At 40.1% G+C, this 26,515-nt stretch overlaps 2 protein-coding genes across 3 annotated transcripts; both read right to left on the bottom strand.

Annotated features, from left to right (window-relative positions):
* Positions 1-1,078: 1,078 nt before the first annotated feature.
* On the bottom strand, positions 1,079-7,608 carry LOC139461889 (uncharacterized). Its single transcript, XM_071243377.1, has 7 exons — positions 7,517-7,608; positions 6,862-6,983; positions 4,977-5,459; positions 3,943-3,965; positions 3,299-3,812; positions 3,097-3,162; positions 1,079-2,353 (listed from the first exon to the last, which is right to left on the bottom strand). Exons 3-7 carry the CDS (start codon positions 5,443-5,445, stop codon positions 1,704-1,706), a joined length of 1,722 nt encoding a protein of 573 aa, XP_071099478.1. The 5' UTR covers positions 5,446-5,459; positions 6,862-6,983; positions 7,517-7,608; the 3' UTR covers positions 1,079-1,703.
* Positions 7,609-10,899: 3,291 nt separating this feature from the next.
* Positions 10,900-19,762, bottom strand: LOC139461888 (uncharacterized). Of its 2 annotated transcripts, none has more exons than XM_071243375.1 (6): positions 19,675-19,762; positions 15,122-15,604; positions 14,089-14,111; positions 13,445-13,958; positions 13,243-13,308; positions 10,900-12,522 (listed from the first exon to the last, which is right to left on the bottom strand). In XM_071243375.1, exons 2-6 carry the CDS (start codon positions 15,588-15,590, stop codon positions 11,873-11,875), a joined length of 1,722 nt encoding a protein of 573 aa, XP_071099476.1. In that variant the 5' UTR covers positions 15,591-15,604; positions 19,675-19,762; the 3' UTR covers positions 10,900-11,872. The 2 variants fall into 2 exon arrangements, with proteins under 2 accessions (XP_071099476.1, XP_071099477.1); XM_071243376.1 differs by having other exon boundaries at positions 15,122-15,498; positions 19,675-19,731.
* Positions 19,763-26,515: the final 6,753 nt, after the last annotated feature.

Raw genomic sequence — 26,515 nt, 5'->3', positions numbered from 1 at the left:
GTTATCTGTGAACACGGACAGTTTGTTCACTCTCTATAGTTTCCGGAAACGTATGTGGCCCAGTCGTCTAAGGCGTCGTAAGTCGCAGAGTTGCGTCCCTCGGGCAATCCTGAACTTAATGACACTGGGTTCGAATCCCGACTAACCCCGATTATCTTTCTAGGTTTGTCAGTACCATACCCATACTGGTGTTTTTTACCAAAGTGGTTAACTTCTGAGTCCTGTATCCCTACGGGATTTTCTCCCTCATGCAGTTGACACGCCCAGATATAACTGGAATACATTTGAAAGCGGCCTTAAACCCAACTCACTCACTCACTCACTCACTCAATCATTATGCTTTCCAATGTGTTGAGCCATGTAAGGGGATATTTCCCGAGCCTCAACAGTAATCAATGACATACTCAAGGGATGGACTGTTTACAGATTATTCACGAAGGAACAGAAACCATGTTTTCAGGGAAAGCAAAAAACATTCTGCATTTTCGATAGGGATTGGATAGTAATGTACTGTCGTAACTGCTTTCGGGCATCCAGTGCGACCCTAATACAGTTACCAAATGTATTGCCGTTCCTGGTCCTTGTGGTCAATTACGCCATGACATTGCCACTCGCCTTGTCCGCCGCGGCTCGGCTCCGTCAAGGAGTGATTGGTCTAACGACACTTACTCCAAGTTGTCTCTATCAGCATTCATACTCGCATAATAAAGAAACGCAACACCAGTTTTATACTCACATAGTTTTACTTACTCTCAGCCCATGTATCAATACAGGACAGGATCAGACCGACCAGACTCGTCACTAACTGGGGAAACTTGGAACGATCGGGATTCGACTCGATCGATTGAAAACCGCGCTCTCCTCTCCTAATGTTGAAGGTATCCTTTTATAGTGTTCGAGCCTGTCCTGTCCTTGTCACATGTCACAATACCTCATTTTGATTCGTTAAAAGTTAGATCTGACCATGTGTCATGTGTGTCGTAATGGCAAAAATACAGAAGCCCACGTGCCATATTGCTCATCTCTCTATTGATTTTGTGACTCGCATCCGGAAGCTCCAAAGGAAATATACCTTGAAACTCTCTTTTTGTTTCATTAACTAATGGACGATAGCCAGGAACCAATCCAATGTTGATTATGAAATGTCAAGAATACACTTGTGATAAATGTGAAATGTCTTTTATCTATTGATTCCTTTCAAACTAAAAGTTCTGTCACAAACTATATCTCATGCAACTCCTCATTGCAGCTATAACGGTTACCATTTTCTAAAGTTTTTGAGATGCATTTTTAACCTTATAACAGTACTAGTATATTTACACATATGTTCTGAGTAAACAGAGCCAAAAGTAGTTGCATTCTTATAATAAAAACAGGTTTTCTGAGGATGCATAACACATCAAAATAATGAACTGTTAGAAGTGAGATATATAGGTAAACAATAATTCATATACAGAAAAACAACAGCAACTACAAGTTTATATTTCGCCCAGGTTCTGTCCGAGGGAGGAATTATCCAATTTACCACTGGCGTCTATGTCATATTTATTTTTTGTGTATCAGTATGGAATTGTTTTCATTGTAATGAAAGCACGTCTACAATTGTAAAAACACCTATTCTTCAAATGTATTTTTTCAAACAAAAACATAACTGATACAATTCGTTCTGACAATTTCAATAAAATTTCAAAACGTTAATCTTTTTACTCAATACTTTTTCTAATGTTCTGCAATATCTCAGGGGATATTTTCGTATCCTCGCCAGTGATCAATGACAGTTTCACTGATCCAGCATGGCCACCAAACACAGCGAACTGAGGAGTGAACTCCTCCACGTCCCCGATCTCTTCCACACAGGTTATCTCCTCTTTCTTTGTGACGTCATAAACGGTCAGCCTCTGTCTGACGGTGTCCAGGAGGAAACCTAGTGCAATGACCGGCCACTTCCCACGTCGGTTCTTTGTAAGGACTTTGTGATATACCATAGATGTGTACTTAGTCACATACAGACACACTGCCTCATGGTCTGCACATGCACGTGCAGCTATACTCATGGCTGTAGGAAGTTGATCTCCAACCTGACTTTCATCAAACACGCCATTTGTGGACAGAGCAACGGTAAACACAAAGTTCCTTTTGCTCAATTCCTTCTCCAGATCGACGTCCAGTTTATTCTCCCAGTAGTATACACCACCTGCCGTCAATGTCGTCGTTCCTACAGCTCCCATAAAATTCTTGAGTCTACTGTCGGGGTTGGTGAGAGGTTCCGGCGGTTCGCGGTTTAACAGGCTTCCGTCAGGCAGGATAGTGCGACGTCCATACACTGTCTTCTCATCATATTTGATGTCTTGGCCTGAATGTGCAAACAACGATATTAGTGCATATACTCCCTCGCCATTACTGCTTTCAGTTTGACATTTTTTAATTTAGGTGTTTCGTTCACCGAGGGTTTTAATGAGGAATTTGGTTTCTGACCATTATTGAGCGCACATTACTGACTCAAATTGTAAGAGTCTGTTTGTTCGTACAATTAACATCACCACACACACACAGACACACACAGACACACACAGGAATTTGACTAATAAAAATCTCTGCGTTACTTTATAGGAAGAGGTAGAACCAGTGTCGTGCGGCCACAATTCTCGCACGTATACTTTCATAAGCGTACGGCAATGTGCGCCTGTTGTAGAGAAGGGACATGTTTGATCGTCAGCATCCAGGATCAAAATTCACTATTCGACTGAAACCTGTGCGGCCTAACAATTCCACGAACATGTACAAAACGAATGTGGAAGTACTGCCTCAATATTGTACTTGCACGAGGAAATAAATAAGTTTCTTTCTTTTGTTAAAAGTGACATTGACTAGGCATTAAATAGAGGCAGTCCTTAGACGTGGCGATGTTTATTTATGACGTGACAGTTGGAAACTGACGTTGTAACGTTGCGACGTTGCAATGCTATGTATCGCCATCGGCCGACTGCAAACAGTAGAATCACCTTCAGCTGAAGCCAGTTGTTTCCCAACGTAGCAACAAGCACAAGTGCAAGACTGTGGAACCGTTATGAGACACGTAGTCATGCTTGTACTTACATCGAATGACATTCCATGGAGTGGGATCTGTTGTTTCAGGCAGTATGTCCATGGAAGGACGTATTTCTGTAACAAACAAAGTTGTGAACATGTAACATCCCGACTCCGTATGGGAATACTCTCCATGGATCCATTCTATATTAAACAACCAGGCATACCTCACTCAACCTTTAGGGTCAGTTACAGTAATCTGATATCAAACCTTTGAGAAAGTTGTCCCTGTCCCGCTGTGATCTGAGCTGTGGGATGTCAATCTCTCTCAGATGTCCCACGTCAAACTTAGACATCTGATCTGTCAAAATCTGCACCAGGCTGTCAGACTTCACAAACTCGAGGAAGGATCGTTGTTTTAGTTTCTGTTCGTGATTCTCATACTCATCCAGAAGATCCGCAAGTCTTTTAATACCGTGAACGTCATCTTTTAAATCTTTCTCCATCAACTTCAATATGTCTTCTGCAGCCTTCATCTTTTGGACGAGAGGCGTCTGACGTGTATCCATTAGTCTCTGAATCTCATCCATCTTCTCGTCTTTCTGACGTTCTAACGTAGCTGATATCTGTTTAGAGACAGCATCAAATGCAATCCGGACACTGCTTTCAAGGGCCCTTTTCTCCACCTCAAATTTTCCTTTATCTTGCTTATACTTTTGGACACATGTCTTGAAGACGTCTTTCTTGTCTCCTGCCCTTTGTACAACCCCTTCTATGTCACGGTTCTGTAATGGTTGAGTTAGTTAGTTTAACAATTTTCAGAATGTCATCACAAATTGATTATTAATCATCATTTCCTATTAAGTATTTAGAAAAACTGGTTTCGTGTCGACATATGTTTGAGTATAGACTTACCTTGTGATTGCTGACTTTCAAATCTGAAACAATAATAGTTTTTATTTGTGTAAGCAGGGATTAACAATATGTTTTGCGCTCTACCAATATTGAAGTATTTCGTTTTCTCACAGTTTCATTAATTCCTGACAATGCACCGGCATTAGTCTTAGGTGAAAAATATGTAAGTCCCATTCTCACTCACAACCAGAAACACTTCAATTTATCAGTATGTTCCGCTAAATTATCTTCAGTGGTATATGGGAAGATAAATGTATGTATACATGCTGTTCATTAAACATTGCCCCGCCGTGGTATTACTGGAATATTGCTAAAAGCGGCGTTAAACCATACTTACTCACTCACTCATTAAAACATTAAGTATATGCCTTTCAAGCCAGATTAGAATTAATTATAAGAAAGTTCAATTCATTTTGTTGAAAACCAATAAAGTTTGACATTTAAGTTGCATTTGAAACATAAATGACAAAAAAATGTCCGATGCAATTCCCTATTTTGATCTGAACCATATATTCCCATGATTTTTCAAGTGAACACGTCACTTGCCTTTGCATGTGTTAGTGAGGGGAGCCACCAGTGGGTCAGGATATGCTCACCTTTTCGCGAACACCTAGTATCATCACTATATGGCAGTGATTAATAAAAACCTAGTCCTTATATAGTCGGAATCGTACAATGAAGTTTGCTTTTAGCAGAGATTTCTTATGAATTTGAAAAAGTTTTGTCTTTTTCAAATAATTATGAATCCCGAGAAATGCATATGCAATGTAAACATGCTACATGGTCTTATTGCATTTCTTCACGTTCGTAACATATTATACAAATCAAAAGTGATGACAAAATCTATAATACTTTTTTTCATCTTAAACTAGAAGCTTTCATAAATAATGTAACACACACATGTTCGTTTCTGTGCCTTTGCTTTTCAAAAATACTTTTCCCATGGTTATGACCTAATCGGAATCATACAAAGGACTTCAAGCAGAGATTTGTTTATAATACGATTATGAAATGGATCTGTTGCTTTTATTTACCTGTCCATTTGATGGAATTCACGAGCCTCTCCCTCCATCTGTACCGAGAACCTTCTGTAGGACGGACCTCAATGTAGGTCAGTGTATTCAGAGATTGGGGGATCTTGCAGGGTTTGAGTAGTACAGGAATAATGTTATCTCTCTTTTGTTCCACCGACATCGTCACCATTACCTCAGTCTCCCACTTGCACCATCCACTCTCTACAAAGTTGGGTGACATGATGAGCACGTATTTCGAGGCCTTCTCAATAAATTCATCAACATTTCCCACTATAGTTTGGCCACCGCGAAAGTCCCTCCTGTGGTCCACACATTTTAGTCCGATGTCAGGAGACTCCAGATGCTTCAGTAAATCATCAACAAACTGCTCATCAGCGCTGTTGAAGGAAATAAAGGCGTCATACTCCTTACCATGTTTTGGGACAGTAGAGTCTTCATCAACGTCTTTAGTCGAGTCTGCCGACGCCATGTTGGAGGACACACCTGAAGGTCAAATGAAAAGGCATCACACTGGTAAGTCTCCATCCTAATAAGATAGTGAGCGATTGTTGTGGGATGAAAGCCCGAAGTGATGCATCTCTCAGACGTTTGCAATTTTGGTGAAACCCACGAGCACTGGTATGGTGCTGACAAAACTAGAAACATAATCGGGGCGAACCGGGATTCGAACGCACAATGATGGGTTTCTGGCGTGCCCATGGGACGCCTTAGACGACTGTGCCGCCCGTGCGAATCTGAATTGGACAAAGACCATGGACGACCATGGTCCTACCTTCTATTCGGCGACGGGGAAGACAATAAAATTCTAGCGATCTCAACACAAAACAACAAGATGGCTGACCGCGCGAAGATGGCCAAGATGGATTTCGGCGCAGCCCCACCCAAACGCAAGTGATTCTATACACAGAGTCTGAAAACCGTCTAAGGAGATTAAAAGATCAGCTTCTCCAGGGACTCAAGACTCCACTCCAGTTCCTGGGTGCTGCAGGCTTCTATGCAGGGTTGGAGTAAGACAGAGACGATTCAAACATACAGTGCTATTGATACTGTGCTAAATCAAAGACAATTTAGACATACAGTGCTATTGATACTGTGCTAAATCAAAGACAATTTAGACATACAGTGCTATTGATACTGTGCTAAATCAAAGACAATTTAGACATACAGTGCTATTGATACTGTGCTAAATCAAAGACAATTTAGACATACAGTGCTATTGATACTGTGCTAAATCAAAGACAATTTAGACATACAGTGCTATTGATACTGTGCTAAACAAAGACAATTTAGACATACAGTGCTATTGATACTGTGCTAAGCAAAGACAATTTAGACATGCAGTGCTATTGATACTGTGCTAAACAAAGCCAATTAAGACGTGCAGTGCTATTGATACTGTGCTAAACAAAGACAATTTAGACATGCAGTGCTATTGATACTGTGCTAAACAAAGACAATTTTGACATACTGTTACGGAAAGAGGCGGGAAGAAACGAATGCATACAGCGCTTTCGTTACCACTCGCCCTTTTCCGTAACCTGGAATAACACGAGTTGGTCACGAACGCATACAGCGGTGAGATAAGGGGATTCCCCAGTGAAAGCGAAAGCCAGGGGAATCTTACCGAGGCCTCACAACAGGGAATACTGACCCAGGGGTCTAGTTGTCATAGCTTCTCATGTTTGATCATACTACATTTTAGCACCATACTAGTGCTTTGAGACTGACTACTGTTTTGAAATACTGGCACTAATACAATTACATTCAGTGTTATTGCCTTACGGGACGACCGGAAGTCATCCATTACGAGTGGCGACATGGGAGACATGTAATACAAGTAATGAACTTTAACTGACAAGTTTTGACGTTGTTTGAAAATGCTTACACTGTTATGAACGTCGAAGAGAAGGCACACATCCCTCAGACAAGCGTCACAGTCACTTCTTCCAAGCGTGTTGACATCAGCGCGGGACACAGCGCTGCATGACTGGGGGAATATGATTGAATCTAAAAATAGGAGATCGACAGATGCAGTACTGCAGCGAACAAGCTTAAATGAATTGCGATGTTGCCTCGCATTATAGGTGTGGTCGTAACTCGTTTTCTTGGTGGATGTGTGTGTGTGTGTGTGTGTGTGTGTGTGTGTGTGTGTGTGTAGGTGTGTGTGAGTGTAGGTGGAAGGGTGTGTGTGTGTGTGTGTGTGTGTGTGTGTGCGTGTGTGGTTGGGTGTGTGTGTTTGTGGGTGTACCACCTTCCAACGTCTTTTACAGTGACGCGGCCGGGGATCGAACTTCCGACCGTCCGTACTCTAGGCCGACACTCTTTCCCCTAGATCACGGAGAATAAACGTGTTATACCAACATTATGTCATGGTCACCAGTGGAACAACAGATGTCACACACAGGTAGGCGATAACAAGGTTTCGTAATAAGCTATTGAGCCCCGGCTTTTTCTTAAAGTACATGCTAAAAGTACGACAAATACGACAAATACGTGGATAAACAGAACAGTTATGCTTACCCTCTGGTCCTTATACTTACAATGTAATGGCGACGCAATGACAAAGATCTAGGGCTTTTGTCGCCCAATACATGATTACCGCGCAGGGTAGACTGCATTCGTCAGTGGTATCAAATGCACTTACGCATAGGACGCCTTGTGACTGCAGCCAGTGCTCTGTTACGTGAGGGCGCATCCGGGGTCAGACTTTGTCCGGGTGAGTCAGTTAGAAGCTCTCTCATGAGTGAAATATTTTCCACCCAACGATACGTACGGTCGGGGCCAAAAGCATTACCCAAACCCTCATCCAATTTCTTGGAATCGTGCAAGAAGCTAAACCAATATAAGTCCCAATGACCCCCAGTTAGGTGGTCTAGCTTTGTTTGCCAGTTGTCTATAGCCTCGTTTTAGTTTCTATTAACTAACTGACTGAAATCGTCTTACTTTTCATATTGCACAGGTTTGTTTTATATCTACACTTTGATATTTACCTTACTGTTTTACTGTCCTTTGTCGACGGGAGTTTTATAATAATAAACTTGTTCTCATCGCCACATGGCTGCAATAGTGCTGCTGCGATGTAGAATTACAACTCACTCACTCACTCATCCCATTTTGATCATATTTTGTTCATATTGTGCCAGTACGTCTGGGTCTCCAAGAGGATGTCACATCCATAGGAGGCCTACCGACACTGTATTTTCATCCGGGGTTTTCAAACTATATTCCATTAATGTAGATATTCACATTCAATTTGTTCATTTTTTGAAACGCCATATGCCTAAATACACGCATGTTTCATCTTTTATTTGAATACATTACTTCTCTTGAAGGCATATATGAAAAAATAACCTGACAAAGCTTAGTGCTTGATAATTTGTGGTTGCCCTTAGGTGAGTTAAATTGTTGGATTCAAGGCCGAATTGCATATTTATTTGGTATGTATTGCTTTCGGGTGACATTAAGGTTGGACATTTTGCACATGGGAAGTTTGGTGATTTCTAAGCATATTTACAACAACCAGTATTAATCAAGTCAAACTTTCGATGAACAGTCAAACTGTTAGTTCACTCATGGTATCATCACTTATTGATAGTGATTCATAGGTGAGGTGAGGTGCAATGGGGTTTTACGTCGCGTCCAAGTTTATTGCACTTACATGTACATAGCGACGTGCGTGTGTTTGTGTGGCTGCTTGTACTAGTCCGGACTGATGCCGATTTATAGTGCTAGCTCACTGAGATACCATGCTGCAGTTTAACATGAAAACCGCACTCAGACACAGTATACTGACTCCGAGCCGACCAGTCCTTGTTTTAGCCCCTTAATGCCGAGCGCCAGACAAGGTAACAACAAGTACCATTTTTAAAAGTCTTTTGGTATGACGCGGTCGGGGATCGAACCCCGGACCTTCCGCTCTTCCGCTCATGTTAAAAATAAATTTTTAAACATTAAAATTGTTGATTTGTTTAAGATATTTCTTTCGGTTTGTATGGAAGATAATACACTTCCCCTCAGGTGTTTGTGACATTTTAAACCCTCGGACGTGTTTTAGCCTACACATATAACCATACTCCGACATAGTCGGAATCGTAAAATGGATATTTTTTATGCTTATGATTATGGAAATGATTTTGTCGTTTTTATTTACGTTTACGTTTAAGGTAAGACCTTTATATCGATATGCTGAGCATCCTTTGCATATACACTGACTTCAGTGTTATAACCATGGGCGATTTGAAGGCCGACACACAGTCTGCATTTGAAATCATTTGAAGAAACTGGGGGCACGGGTGGCCCAGTTGTCTAAGGCGCCGCGATTCGCTGTGTAGAGTTGCGTCCCTTGGCACGCCATAAACATATGATTGTGGTTTCGAATCCAGGTTCGCCCCGATTATGTTTCTAGATTTGTCAGCACCATACCCGTGTTCGTGGGTTTCACCGAAGTGGTAAACGTCTGAGACCTGCATCACTTCGGGCTTTCCGCCCACAATAAGCTGACACGACGTGATATAACTGGAACTAGAAAGCGGCGTTAAACCCAAGTCACTCACTCACTCTGACACCACGGTACCAAACTTGCATAAATCTCAATATCACATTTAGCTGAGCAAAATGGGATTGGTTGAGGTCTTTGAAGTATTGCATGGACGAACGGAGGGAAAATGTATTGGACCTTTTGTAAAACCAAATACAAAATGTCGTGGAGTGTGGACCTGTGTGACAAAGAAACAAGCAGGTTCGAAGAGAATTTGTTATATTTACAGAAATGCGTCACAGATGCGCAAGGAGAAACCGTTAGGTTTGGTATTGTCGCAAGTCGGTGAAGCCTTTCTATGAATGACAAGGTGTTTGTTTGTTGTTTAACGTCGCACTCAGCAATATTCCAGCTATATGACGGCGGTCTGTAATTAATCGAGACTGGACCAGACCACCCAGTGATGAATATCATGAGCATCAATCCACGCAATTGGGATCGATGACATGCATCAACCAAGTCAGCTAGTCTGACCACCGGATCCCGTTAGTCGCCTCTTACGACAAGCATAGTCGCCTTTTACGGCAAGCATGGGTTGTTGAAGACCTATTCTATCCCGGATCTTCACGGGTCGAATGACAAGGAAATACCAATATATGTCATCATGGTAATAAGTAATTAGAGGCTGGAGGCCAGAAGAAAATAACTTGTTATCTGTGAACACGGACAGTTTGTTCACTCTCTATAGTTTCCGGAAACGTATGTGGCCCAGTCGTCTAAGGCGTCGTAAGTCGCAGAGTTGCGTCCCTCGGGCAATCCTGAACTTAATGACAGTGGGTTCGAATCCCGACTAACCCCGATTATCTTTCTAGGTTTGTCAGTACCATACCCATACTGGTGTTTTTTACCAAAGTGGTAAACTTCTGAGTCCTGTATCCCTACGGGATTTTCTCCCTCATGCAGTTGACACGCCCAGATATAACTGGAATACATTTGAAAGCGGCGTTAAACCCAACTCACTCACTCACTCACTCACTCAATCATTATGCTTTCCAATGTGTTGAGCCATGTAAGGGGATATTTCCCGAGCCTCAACAGTAATCAATGACATACTCAAGGGATGGACTGTTTACAGATTATTCACGAAGGAACAGAAACCATGTTTTCAGGGAAAGCAAAAAACATTCTGCATTTTCGATAGGGATTGGATAGTAATGTACTGTCGTAACTGCTTTCGGGCATCCAGTGCGACCCTAATACAGTTACCAAATGTATTGCCGTTCCTGGTCCTTGTGGTCAATTACGCCATGACATTGCCACTCGCCTTGTCCGCCGCGGCTCGGCTCCGTCAAGGAGTGATTGGTCTAACGACACTTACTCCAAGTTGTCTCTATCAGCATTCATACTCGCATAATAAAGAAACGCAACACCAGTTTTATACTCACATAGTTTTACTTACTCTCAGCCCATGTATCAGTACAGGACAGGATCAGACCGACCAGACTCGTCACTAACTGGGGAAACTTGGAACGATCGGGATTCGACTCGATCGATTGCAAACCGCGCTCTCCTCTCCTAATGTTGAAGGTATCCTTTTATAGTGTTCGAGCCTGGCCTGTCCTTGTCACATGTCACAATACCTCATTTTGATTCGTTAAAGGTTAGATCTGACCATGTGTCATGTGTGTCGTAATGGCAAAAATACAGAAGCCCACGTGCCATATTGCTCATCTCTCTATTGATTTTGTGACTCGCATCCGGAAGCTCCAAATGAAATATACCTTGAAACTCTCTTTTTGTTTCATTAACTAATGGACGATAGCCAGGAACCAATCCAATGTTGATTATGAAATGTCAAGAATACACTTGTGATAAATGTGAAATGTCTTTTATCTATTGATTCCTTTCAAACTAAAAGTTCTGTCACAAACTATATCTCATGCAACTCCTCATTGCAGCTATAACGGTTACCATTTTCTAAAGTTTTTGAGATGCATTTTTAACCTTATAACAGTACTAGTATATTTACACATATGTTCTGAGTAAACAGAGCCAAAAGTAGTTGCATTCTTATAATAAAAACAGGTTTTCTGAGGATGCATAACACATCAAAATAATGAACTGTTAGAAGTGAGATATATAGGTAAACAATAATTCATATACAGAAAACCAACAGCAACTACAAGTTTATATTTCGCCCAGGTTCTGTCCGAGGGAGGAATTATCCAATTTACCACTGGCGTCTATGTCATATTTATTTTTTGTGTATCAGTATGGAATTGTTTTCATTGTAATAAAAGCTCGTCTACAATTGTAAATTTTTACAACACCTATTCTTCAAATGTATTTTTTCAAACAAAAACATAACTGATACAATTCGTTCTGACAATTTCAATAAAATTTCAAAACGTTAATCTTTTTACTCAATACTTTTTCTAATGTTCTGCAATATCTCAGGGGATATTTTCGTATCCTCGCCAGTGATCAATGACAGTTTCACTGATCCAGCATGGCCACCAAACACAGCGAACTGAGGAGTGAACTCCTCCACGTCCCCGATCTTTTCCACACAGGTTATCTCCTCTTTCTTTGTGACGTCATAAACGGTCAGCCTCTGTCTGACGGTGTCCAGGAGAAAACCTAGTGCAATGGCCGGCCACTTCCCACGTCGGTTCTTTGTAAGAACTTTGTGATATACCATAGATGTGTACTTAGTCACATACAGACACACTGCCTCATGGTCTGCACATGCACGTGCAGCTATACTCATGGCTGTAGGAAGTTGATCTCCAACCTGACTTTCATCAAACACGCCATTTGTGGACAGAGCAACGGCAAACACAAAGTTCCTTTTGCTCAATTCCTTCTCCAGATCGACGTCCAGTTTATTCTCCCAGTAGTATACACCACCTGTCGTCAATGTCGTCGTTCCTACAGCTCCCATAAATTTGTTGAGTCTCCTGTCGGGGTTGGTGAGAGGTTCCGGCGATTCGCGGTTTAACAGGCTTCCGTCAGGCAGGATAGTGCGACGTCCATACACTGTCTTCTCATCATACTTGATGTCTTGGCCTGAATGCGCAAACAACGATATTAGTGCATATACTCCCTCGCCATTACTGCTTTCAGTTTAACATTTTTTAATTTAGGTGTTTCGTTCACCGAGGGTTTTAATGAGGAATTTGGTTTCTGACCATTACTGAGCGCACATTACTGACTCAAATTGTAAGAGTCACCACACACACACAGACACACACAGACACACACAGGAATTTGACTAATAAAAATCTCTGCGTTACTTTATAGGAAGAGGTAGAACCAGTGTCGTGCGGCCACAATTCTCGCACGTATACTTTCATAAGCGTACGGCAATGTGCGCCTGTTGTAGAGAAGGGACATGTTTGATCGTCAGCATCCAGGATCAAAATTCACTATTCGACTGAAACCTGTGCGGCCTAACAATTCCACGAACATGTACAAAACGAATGTGGAAGTACTGCCTCAATATTGTACTTGCACGAGGAAATAAATAAGTTTCTTTCTTTTGTTAAAAGTGACATTGACTAGGCATTAAATAGAGGCAGTCCTTAGACGTGGCGATGTTTATTTATGACGTGACAGTTGGAAACTGACGTTGTAACGTTGTGACGTTGCAATGCTATGTATCGCCATCGGCCGACTGCAAACAGTAGAATCACCTTCAGCTGAAGCCAGTTGTTTCCCAACGTAGCAACAAGCACAAGTGCAAGACTGTGGAACCGTTATGAGACACGTAGTCATGCTTGTACTTACATCGAATGACATTCCATGGAGTGGGATCTGTTGTTTCAGGCAGTATGTCCAAGGAAGGACGTATTTCTGTAACAAACAAAGTTGTGAACATGTAACGTCCCGACTCCGTATGGGAATACTCTCCATGGATCCATTCTATATTTAACAACCAGGCATACCTCACTCAACCTTTAGGGTCAGTTACAATAATCTGATATCAAACCTTTGAGAAAGTTGTCCCTGTCCCGCTGTGATCTGAGCTGTGGGATGTCAATCTCTCTCAGATGTCCCACGTCAAACTTAGACATCTGATCTGTCAAAATCTGCACCAGGCTGTCAGACTTCACAAACTCGAGGAAGGATCGTTGTTTTAGTTTCTGTTCGTGATTCTCATACTCATCCAGAAGATCCGCAAGTCTTTTAATACCGTGAACGTCATCTTTTAAATCTTTCTCCATCAACTTCAATATGTCTTCTGCAGCCTTCATCTTTTGGACGAGAGGCGTCTGACGTGTATCCATTAGTCTCTGAATCTCATCCATCTTCTCGTCTTTCTGACGTTCTAACGTAGCTGATATCTGTTTAGAGACAGCATCAAATGCAATCCGGACACTGCTTTCAAGGGCCCTTTTCTCCACCTCAAATTTTCCTTTATCTTGTTTATACTTTTGGACACATGTCTTGAAGACGTCTTTCTTGTCTCCTGCCCTTTGTACAACCCCTTCCATGTCACGGTTCTGTAATGGTTGAGTTAGTTAGTTTAACAATTTGCAGAATGTCATCACAAATTGATTATTAATCATCATTTCCTATTAAGTATTTAGAAAAACTGGTTTCGTGTCGACATATGTTTGAGTATAGACTTACCTTGTGTTTGCTGACTTTCAAATCTGAAACAATAATAGTGTTTATTTGTGTAAGCAGGGATTAAAAATATGTTTTGCGCTCTACCAATATTGAAGTATTTCGTTTTCTCACAGTTTCATTAATTCCTGACCATGCACCGGCATTAGTCTTAGGTGAAAAATATGTAAGTCCCATTCTCACTCATAACCAGAAACACTTCAATTTATCAGTATGTTCCGCTAAATTATCTTCAGTGGTATGTGGGAAGATAAATGTATGTATACATGCTGTTCATTAAACATTGCCCCGCCGTGGTATTACTGGAATATTGCTAAAAGCGGCGTTAAACCAAACTTACTCACTCACTCATTAAAACATTAAGTATATGCCTTTCAAGCCAGATTAGAATTAATTATAAGAAAGTTCAATTCATTTTGTTGAAAACCAATAAAGTTTGACATTTAAGTTGCATTTGAAACATAAATGACAAAAAAATGTCCGATGCAATTCCCTATTTTGATCTGAACCATATATTCCCATGATTTTTCAAGTGAACACGTCACTTGCCTTTGCATGTGTTAGTGAGGGGAGCCACCAGTGGGTCAGGATATGCTCACCTTTTCGCGAACACCTAGTATCATCGCTTTATGGCAGTGATTAATAAAAACCTAGTCCTTATATAGTCGGAATCGTACAATGAAGTTTGCTTTCAGCAGAGATTTCTTGTGAATTTGAAAAAGTTTTGTCTTTTTCAAATAATTATGAATCCCGAGAAATGCATATACAATGTAAACATGCTACATGGTCTTATTGCATTTCTTCACGTTCGTAACATATTATACAAATCAAAAGTGATGACAAAATCTATAATACTTTTTTTCATCTTAAACTAGAAGCTTTTATAAATAATGTAACACACACATGTTCGTTTCTGTGCCTTTGCTTTTCAAAAATACTTTTCCCATGGTTATGACCTAATCGGAATCATACAAGGACTTCAAGCAGAGATTTGTTTATAATACGATTATGAAATGGATCTGTTGCTTTTATTTACCTGTCCATTTAATGGAATTCACGAGCCTCTCCCTCCATCTGTACCGAGAACCTTCTGTAGGACGGACCTCAATGTAGGTCAGTGTATTCAGTGATTGGGGGATCCTGCAGGGTTTGAGTAGTACAGGAATAATGTTATCTCTCTTTTGTTCCACCGACATCGTCACCATTACCTCAGTCTCCCACTTGCACCATTCACTCTCTACAAAGTTGGGTGACATGACGAGCACGTATTTCGAGGCCTTCTCAATAAATTCATCAACATTTCCCACTATAGTTTGGCCACCGCGAAAGTCCCTCCTGTGGTCCACACATTTTAGTCCGATGTCAGGAGACTCCAGATGCTTCAGTAAATCATCAACAAACTTCTCATCAGCGCTGTTGAAGGAAATAAAGGCGTCATACTCCTTACCATGTTTTGGGACAGTAGAGACTTCATCAACGTCTGTAGTCGAGTCTGCCGACGCCATGTTGGAGGTCACACCTGGAGGTCAAATGAAAAGGCATCACACTGGTAAGTCTCCATCCTAATAAGATAGTGAGCGATTGTTGTGGGATGAAAGCCCGAAGTGATGCATCTCTCAGACGTTTACAATTTTGGTGAAACCCACGAGCACTGGTATGGTGCTGACAAAACTAGAAACATAATCGGGGCGAACCGGGATTCGAACGCACAATGATGGGTTTCTGGCGTGCCCATGTGACGCCTTAGACGACTGTGCCGCCCGTGCGAATCTGAATCTGACTGAGGATTGGACAAAGACCATGGACGACCATGGTCCTACCTTCTATTCAGCGACGGGGAAGACAATAAAATTCTAGCGATCTCAACACAAAACAACAAGATGGCTGACCGCGCGAAGATGGCCAAGATGGATTTCGGCGCAGCCCCACCCCAACGCAAGTGATTCCATACAGAGAGTCTGAAAACCGTCTAAGGAGATTAAAAGATCAGCTTCTCCAGGGACTCAAGACTCCACTCCAGTTCCTGGGTGCTGCAGGCTTCTATGCAGGGTTGGAGTAAGACAGAGACAATTCAAACATACAATGCTATTGATACTGTGCTAAATCAAAGATAATTTAGACATACAGTGCCATTGATTCTGTGCTAAGCAAAGACAATTTAGACATACAGTGCTATTGATTCTGTGCTAAGCAAAGACAATTTAGACATACAGTGCTATTGATACTGTGCTAAACAAAGACAATTTAGACATACAGTGCTATCGATACTGTGCTAAATTAAAGACAATTTAGACATACAGTGCTATTGATACTGTGCTAAGCAAAGACAATTTAGACATACGGTGCTATTGATACTGTGCTAAATCAAAGACAATTTAGACATACAGTGCTATTGATACTGTGCTAAATCAAAGACAATTTAGACATACAGTGCTATTGATACTGTGCTAAATCAAAGACAATTTAGACATACAGTGCTATTGATTCTGTGCTAAGCAAAGACAATTTAGACATACAGCGCTATTGATACTGTGCTAAACAAAGACAATTTAGACATACAGCGCTATTGATACTGTGCTAAATCAAAGACAATTTAGACATACAGTGCTATTGATTCTGTGCTAAGCAAAGACAATTTAGACATGCAGTGCTATTGATACTGTGCTAAATCAAAGACAATTTAGACATACAGCGCTATTGATACTGTGCTAAATCAAAGACAATTTAGACATACAGTGCTATTGATTCTGTGCTAAGCAAAGACAATTTAGACATGCAGTGCTATTGATACTGTGCTAAACAAAGACAATTTAGACATACAGTGCTATTGATTCTGTGCTAAGCAAAGACAATTTAGACATGCAGTGCTATTGATACTGTGCTAAACAAAGACAATTTAGACATACAGTGCTATTGATACTGTGCTAAACAAAGACAATTTAGACATGCAGTACTATTGATACTGTGCTAAACAAAGACAATTTAGACATACAGTGCTATTGATACTGTGCTAAACAAAGACAATTTAGACATACAGTGCTATTGATACTGTGCTAAACAAAGACAATTTAGACATGCAGTGCTATTGATACTGTGCTAAACAAAGACAATTTAGACATACAGTGCTATTGATACTGTGCTAAACAAAGATAATTTAGACATACAGTGCTATCGATACTGTGCTAAATTAAAGACAATTTAGACATACAGTGCTATTGACACTGTGCTAAGCAAAGACAATTTAGACATACAGTGCTATTGATACTGTGCTAAATCAAAGACAATTTAGACATACAGTGCTATTGATACTGTGCTATATCAAAGACAATTTAGACATACAGTGCTATTGATTCTGTGCTAAGCAAAGACAATTTAGACATGCAGTGCTATTGATACTGTGCTAAACAAAGACAATTTAGACATGCAGTGCTATTGATTCTGTGCTAAACAAAGACAATTTAGACATACAGCGCTATTGATACTGTGCTAAATCAAAGACAATTTAGACATACAGTGCTATTGATTCTGTACTAAGCAAAGACAATTTAGACATGCAGTGCTATTGATACTGTGCTAAATCAAAGACAATTTAGACATACAGCGCTATTGATACTGTGCTAAATCAAAGACAATTTAGACATACAGTGCTATTGATATCGTGCTAAATTAAAGACAATTTAGACATACAGTGCTATTGATTCTGTGCTAAGCAAAGACAATTAAGACATGCAGTGCTATTGATTCTGTGCTAAGCAAAGACAATTTAGACATGCAGTGCTATTGATACTGTGCTAAACAAAGACAATTTAGACATACAGTGCTATTGATACTGTGCTAAACAAAGACAATTTAGACATACAGTGCTATTGATACTGTGCTAAACAAAGACAATTTAGACATGCAGTGCTATTGATACTGTGCTAAACAAAGACAATTTAGACATACAGTGCTATTGATACTGTGCTAAACAAAGACAATTTAGACATACAGTGCTATCGATACTGTGCTAAATCAAAGACAATTTAGACATACAGTGCTATTGATACTGTGCTAAGCAAAGACAATTTAGACATACAGTGCTATTGATACTGTGCTAAATCAAAGACAATTTAGACATACAGTGCTATTGATACTGTGCTATATCAAAGACAATTTAGAGATACAGTGCTATTGATTCTGTGCTAAGCAAAGACAATTTAGACATGCAGTGCTATTGATACTGTGCTAAACAAAGACAATTTAGACATGCAGTGCTATTGATTCTGTGCTAATCAAAGACAATTAAGACATGCAGTGCTATCGAACTGTGCTTAATTAAAGACAATTTAGACATACAGTGCTATTGATACTGTGCTAAACAAAGACAATTTAGACATACAGTGCTATTGATATCGTGCTAAATTAAAGACAATTTAGACATACAGTGCTATTGATTCTGTGCTAAGCAAAGACAATTTAGACATACAGCGCTATTGATACTGTGCTAAACAAAGACAATTTAGACATGCAGTGCTATTGATACTGTGCTAAACAAAGACAATTTAGACATACAGTGCTATTGATTCTGTGCTAAGCAAAGACAATTAAGACATGCAGTGCTATTGATTCTGTGCTGAGCAAAGACAATTTAGACATGCAGTGCTATTGATACTGTGCTAAACAAAGACAATTTAGACATACAGTGCTATTGATATTGTGCTAAACAAAGACAATTTAGACATGCAGTGCTATTGATACTGTGCTAAACAAAGACAATTTAGACATACAGTGCTATTGATTCTGTACTAAGCAAAGACAATTTAGACATGCAGTGCTATTGATTCTGTGCTAAGCAAAGACAATTTAGACATGCAGTGCTATTGATTCTGTGCTAAACAAAGACAATTTAGACATGCAGTGCTATTGATACTGTGCCAAACAAAAACAATTTAGACGTACAGTGCTATTGATTCTGTGCTAAGCAAAGACAATTTAGACATGCAGTGCTATTGATACTGTGCTAAGCAAAGACAATTTAGACATACAGTGCTATTGATACTGTGCTACACAAAGACAATTTAGACATGCAGTGCTATTGATACTGTGCTAAACAAAGACAATTTAGACATGCAGTTCTATTGATACTGTGCTAAACAAAGACAATTTAGACATACTGTTACGGAAAGAGGCGGGAAGAAACGAATGCATACAGCGCTTTCGTTACCACTCTCCCTTTTCCGTAACCTGGAATAACACGAGTTGGTCACGAACGCATACAGCGGTGAGATAAGGGGATTCCACAGTGGAAGCGAAAGCCAGGGGAATCTTACCGAGGCCTCACAACAGGGAATACTGACCCAGGGGTCTAGTTGTCATAGCTTCTCATGTTTGATCATACTACATTTTAGCACCATACTAGCGCTTTGAGACTGACTAGTGTTTTGAAATACTGGCACTAATACAATTACATTCAGTGTTATTGCCTTACGGGACGACCGGAAGTCATCCATTACGAGTGGCGACATGGGAGACACGTAATACATGTAATGAACGTTAACTGACAAGTTTTGACGTTGCTGATTACACACTGTGTTGTTTGAAAATGCTTACACTGTTATGAACCTCGAAGAGAAGGCACACATCCCTCAGACAAGCGTCACAGTCACTTCTTCCAAGCGCGTTGACATCAGCGCGGGACACAGCGCTGCATGACTGGGGGAGTATGATTGAATCTAAAAATAGCACACACTTAAAGGGGCACTGATCTAACGCGGACTGGTTGCTGCCTTTGTTATGATTTTTTCCCCGTGAGTACCCAGATGAGACGCAACGCAACTGAGCGTGACCAGAGACTGGGCTACCGTCCGCAAGGACAGCTAAATAAACTTGGAGGCTGGAGGCAATATTTGTTTTACGCATTTTTGAACACTGATTAGTTTAACCGTGATCTATAAAGATTTCGACAAAAGGCGCATGTTAATTAATCTCTTCAGCCTAAACAAACAGACAAAAAGAACGGCGGAGCTCATCGTATGTCGTCATTTAGAAATACCCCAGATGGTTATAGTTTAATAATAAAAAAAAGTATCCATGCCGTGAAAGCATTTTCGGATTTCGGATTGCGTCGATAATACGATTACTACTCACTTGTTGTCATCCACGTTTTCTGGTATAACCCTACACTTGTGTATTTGTCGTCATTCACTTGATGCTCAGTTAATGAATTTATTACAGGTACAATTAGTGGTAGCACCACTTAGATTACCTGACAAAGGTTCCCATTTGGCATTTATTGTGTCTGGGGTAATTATTCAATCTAAATTCAGGTTTGAAGTGAGGTGAAATGTGTGTTATGTAATATGCACGTGGCAGCCCAGCAAGAGGTGAATGATCAGTTCATTTACTTTTTTTTGTAAATCAACGGATCGTTCCTAGTCATCAAAGGATTAACGGAAAATACGTTGATTGATTAATCACTGGTATCTTGCACAGTGGATATGTCAAAAGGAAGTGTTTACATGTCTAGGTTTACTAAAACAAAGGGAATACACTCATATCATGGCGTGAAGTGTCGATGTAAAAACAACATACTTTGTTCAAAGGGTTAACTAATAATACGTTGATTGATTGCTCATTTTTATCTATCACTCAATGGATTTTTTAGGAACCGTGGACGTTATGAAAAATGTTGTCACGTAGGCTTTCTCAGCCGACCCTTGAGACTTGACACCTATGTGAAACACCTGAAACAATCTAAGTGATCAGTTGAGAAAGGAACACGGGTTATAATATCCCGAAACGATATATATCTTTAAAAATATTTGATTGTTACAGAGACGTGCACGTGACATCGAATAAGTTTCTTTGTACAGCTGCAGACGAGTGGGATATTGTTCCTTTGTGTGGATATTCACGGATACATTCCTTGAACAAGGAAGCTGCCCACAATTTATACACATATATTTGGTAGGTTGTAATTATGGTATTTGCATTTTGTTTTCCTTCATTCGCTGTAGCATTGAACCGATTCGTTCTTGTTCCTCTACGTCTTGGTTGGGAAATTCTTCAGATTGACTAAAATTGATTAAGACGATCAAAAGAGCCTAACATCACAACAGATTATTATGTTGGATTAGAAGCCAAACAACATAGAAATGTACCTTTCAACGTAACATTTTCGGTCTCTTGGTGATGACATTAAACATCAAAATGTTTGGAATTCGTTATCATAATAATACAGATGGAAATGTTTTTCAGTCACTTTGTAAAATAACTGAATATTTAGGCGTTTAATCAATTTGAAAATGTTACACATTTTGACAGTAAAAAAATATACACACTATAAAAAAAAGCAATGCTCAGGTGAAATATTTACTTTGTGTTGCAAGTCAAAATAGTGTAAACGAAAATCGCAAAATTACCAAGCAAGTGACTTATCAAAATTTCGTCACCATTATCGATGCTCCCCGCAAAGATACCTACATTTCCTTATTATCTCGAAAACTGTATTTCATTTTGGTCAATGTGACCATACGCCCTTATTACTACCCATAAAAGTGACTAATGCGCTTACGAATGGCGCAGCAGAGGTCGCGAACTAGTCTAGATTTCTGCTATACATCCGGGTACTAACTGGGAAAAAACAATAACAAAGGCAACAACCAGTCCCGGGGAATTGCGTTAGATCAGTGCCCCTTTAACATCGGGAGATCGACAGATGCAGTACTGCAGCGAACAAGCTTAAATGAATTGCGATGTTGCCTCGCATTATAGGTGTGGTCGTAACTCGTTTTCTTGGTGTGTGTGTGTGTGTGTGTGTGTGTGTGTGTAGGTGTGTAGGTGTGTGTGAGTGTAGGTGGAAGGGTGTGTGTGTGTGGGGGGGATGTGTGTGTGTGTGTGAGTGTAGGTGGAAGGGTGTGTGTGTGGGGGGGATGTGTGTGTGTGTAGGTGTGTGTGTGTAGGTGTGTGTGAGTGTAGATGGAAGGGTGTGTGTGTGGGGGGGATGTGTGTGTGTGTAGGTGTGTGTGTGTAGGTGTGTGTGAGTGTAGGTGGAAGGGTGTGTGTGTGGGGGGGATGTGTGTGTGTGTAGGTGTGTGTGTGTGTGGGGATGTGTGTGTGTGTGTGTGTGTGTGTGTGTGTGTGTGTGTGTGTGTGTGTGTGTGTGTGTGTGTGTGTGTGTGGGTGTACCACCTTCCAACGTCTTTTACAGTGACGCGGCCGGGGATCGAACTACCGACCGTCCGTACGCTAGGCCGACACTCTTTCCCCTAGATCACGGAGAATAAACGTGTTATACCAACATTATGTCATGGTCACCAGTGGAACAACAGATGTCACACACAGGTAGGCGATAACAAGGTTTCGTAATAAGCTATTGAACCCCGGCTTTTTCTTAGTACATTCTTAAAGCCATGCTAAAAGTCATGGCCACACTCGTACGGTAACATTATTTTTGTTTTGTAAATATAATTTATTGAAAAGTATACTTGAAGGAAAATAGGTGATTGGACTGCAAATGTACTTTTTTAAATGCCAAAATGATTTCGGTGAAGCTACCTAACAATCAAAAGGCACATTTCATTCATATAGTACCTGGATTCATTTAATTTACCTCAATCAATCAATCCTTTTTCATTTCGTTGTGTAGGCCACCGGGTCATACTGCTTTACAGTAACATAGAGATTGAGAGATAGATAACTAGAGAGAAAGAGAGAGAAAGAGGGGACAGAGAGAGTGAGAGAGAGAGCATTCACAATACATCAATTCACATACAAAAATCATTAATTAGTGGAAGCTAAAGATTGTTCTATGGGTACATTATTTGATGACATTAACATATCAAACCTATGTAATATCGGGAAAAGGTTGGTATTTTGTCTAATATATTTACATCATAGATGTTGGTAAAAATTACAAACAAGCAAAAAATGATACTCATCTTTCACAATATTATGTTACAAATAACAATCCTTGATCATTATCATAATCATCATCAATTGGTTTTTTTACGTCCACATCTGGTGTTCCAAATTTCGTGGACGGGGGCAGGTGGGATTATTAAAAATATAAATAGGTATAATATAGAATAACCTGTCCCAAAAGTAACTGATAGTAGTAATTTCAGAAATAACGGATACATTCTGGAGGCAAAAAAAAAAGGCTTTTAAATAAACGTAGTCTATTACAAATAAATATAAAATATCTAGCTGAGGGGGGACAAGTATATAAGTTAAGATGATAGTTAATAGGGGCATATAAATAAAGTATATCAGTTAAGCTGATAGTTAAAAGGTGTATATAAATAAGGTATATCAGTTAAGCTGATAGTTAATAGGCGCATATAAATAAAGTATATCAGTTAAGCTGATAGTTAATAGGGGCATATAAATAAAGTATATCAGTTAAGCTGATAGTTAATAGGCGCATATAAATAAAGTATATCAGTTAAGCTGATAGTTAATAGGGGCATATAAATAAAGTATATCAGTTAAGCTGATAGTTAATAGGCGCATATAAATAAAGTATATGAGTTAAGGTGATAGTTAATAGGCGCATTTAAATAAAGTATATCAGTTAAGATAATTGTTAATAGGGGCATATAAATAAAATATATCAGTTAAGTTGATAGTTAATAGGGGCATTTAAATAAAGTATATCAGTTAAGCTGATAGTTAAAAGGGGCATATAAATAAAGTATATCAGTTAAGCTGATAGTTAATAGGGGCATATAAATAAAGTATATCAGTTAAGCTGATAGTTAATAGGGGCATATAAATAAAGTATATCAGTTAAGCTGATAGTTAAAAGGGGCATATACAAGACAATCCGAGCTGGGAATTTCGATCTCCATCCGAAATGCTCAAAGACTTTTAAGAAGGCCTTGTTTGGAAGGGTCAAAAGTCTTTGTGGTATGTTTGCACTCTTTATGATTTGAATATAACTGAGAAGACCGACGGGGGATTTTGAGGGTTGAAAAGGAGTGAAAAAATGTGGTGAAGGTCTTCTGGGAAATTGCAAAAAATTACAGTTTTCATTGTGTTGGATTGAGGTTGATTTTTAAAAGTGTGGATTTGTTGATGTTTTGATATTTGGTTTGTATTGCTTGGTAGATGGACTTGTATTTGGCCCCACCCCGTAAGTGCTTGGTGCCGACGGCGGCGGATGGAGATTATGCCATAGAGAATGCGGAGGTACCAGGCCTAGTTCACAATGCTAATTTAAGGGCTTTATATTGGATATAATTAAGTTTAGCATCATTTATTTAGTTTAAGACCTGAGCGACATAGTCGCATAATTGGATCTACAGGCTTTTTGACGTTAAGATGTTATCTGCCTCGTTGCCGTATAGTCTGTTTTCGCAATTACGTTCCTCATCTCAGCCACTGAACACAGCAGAACACGGAATTAAATGGGACTATAATCTGCATCCACCAAACACACAGTGTTTCTTGTTAAAGGTCCGACCATTTCATATTGTGTGTGACCGCCTCCGTGGCCTAGTGGTAGAGCGTCCGCCCGGAGAGGGGATGGCCCGGGATTCGATCCCCGGCCGCGTCATACCAAAAGACGTTAAAAGATGGTACTTGTTGTTACCCTGTGTCGCACTCGGCATAAAGGGGCTAAAACAAGGACTGGTGGGCTCGGAGTCAGTATACTGTGTCTGAGTGGGGTATTCATGTTAATTTGCGGCATGGTATATCAGTGAGCTAGCACTATAAATCGGCATTAGTCCGGACTAGTACAAGCAGCCACACACACACACGCGTACATGCACGTCGCTATATAAGTACAATAATCCTGGACGCGACGTTAAACCACATTTCACCTCACCTCGCCTCATATTGTGTGTGGGGGCTGGTAATTATGTCAGACGCAGTGTATTAAATCTGTCACTGCTTTTGGACATACCATCTTTATCTGTGTACCATCACATTCTGTGTAGGACACTCAGAAGGCCTCACGAAAAATAACTTACTTTACATTATAACCTAATAGTTGCACCTACATGTTTGTGTCACAATTAAACACACTCTTCGGTGTTGTAACACAAAATTCAGCACACATTTGAAGCCTTTATGATTGATGACATATTGCAAACATGACAACAGCAGACAGGTGTGCAGTATGAAGACATCATATGGACAATTACCCTTTGGTCCAGACCTGCTGCTGCTGCTGTTGTAGAGGATGCTGTCGTGTAGACTGATACCCAAGGAGGGGTGGAGGGGTGCCTTTACCTATATGCCTGAGCACCAAAGTAACCGAAAATCTCAGATCCAAGAGGATTGCAACAACTAACAGCCCCATACATTAGAAATTCTCATTTACAGTGTTGTATGTTGCATGTTAATATCCACGAGTTGGAGATCTTTTACTAATGCTTATACGTTTGTAAAGAGGTCATGATACATTTTGACATTACAGACCAACCGATCGGTCATACGTTTGCTATTTAACATTTGTTATATTTTGTATTTGTTGCTTATGCATCTAATGAACCACAGTCTTAAAGGATACCCCAGATGTTCAAAGTCATACGGGAATCCAAATTAATGTTCCATAATTCAAAATGCACACTGGTTAAAATCATTTATCAAGCCTAAAAGGACAATTAGTCAAATCAATGACCGTCTTTAAGAAGGAACAGCCGCGCATGTCTCTTATTCTGAGTCCTCGTTGCTCATGGCCTATTAGTTTGTCTGGCCCACTAACGATTATTTGCAAGCTACAATGATGTAATTGTGATACTGTCTTCTTCGCAAAACAACATTCAGTTACTCAATCACACTACTTCATTTAATTTAAGTAATTTATTGTTGATCAGGGCTTTCTGTTGGATTATAAGTCAGATGGAACTCTTCAAGGCGCGGCAATTTTCTCTTCGGCTGGGTATGGGAAGTAATCCAAATTCATTCCGTGTGCACTTATTGGTTGTCAGCACAAAACTCTTTAAAAAAGAAAGAAAGAAAATCCATTTATACGAGGAACCGTACAAGGTATTGAGCCAAACTGTTGTGGAGAGAACACTTGGTGATTGTAGTCATCTCAGTTATCGGTACATAGGAAAAGTCCAAGGTGAAGGTCAGCTATCATCAATAACACGTATGTCCGCCGTTGGAATCGAGAGCGGCCTGACATCTCCTGAACACGGAAGAGACGAGTATGCGAATCCTGGGGAATGGTAGCCCTTGATTTCGATTTCGATGTGAATGCAAACATCCATTGACTGTTTCCATCTGCTTACGGAAACAATATGTTATCAATGATCACACTTCTAAAATGTAGTTGAAAGCTGAAGCTTTTGTCTTTACTTCTAACATGGCATGATGTGCCTGGAATAGATATGGGTGGCCACCCAGTGGAATAGGCTGTTTCAATTCACTGTGTTCCGTTTGCGATTCTTCTTCTGACAGTACCACGCTGGTGCAGGTGAGTGAGTGAGTTTGGTTT

This window comes from Haliotis cracherodii, unplaced genomic scaffold (genome assembly GCF_022045235.1).
Source record: "Haliotis cracherodii isolate W230 unplaced genomic scaffold, xgHalCrac1.p SCAF_15, whole genome shotgun sequence".
NCBI classification, from domain to species: domain Eukaryota; kingdom Metazoa; phylum Mollusca; class Gastropoda; order Lepetellida; family Haliotidae; genus Haliotis; species Haliotis cracherodii.
Note: the sequence above shows the minus strand (reverse complement) of the source record. Positions and strands in the feature narration are given on the sequence as shown.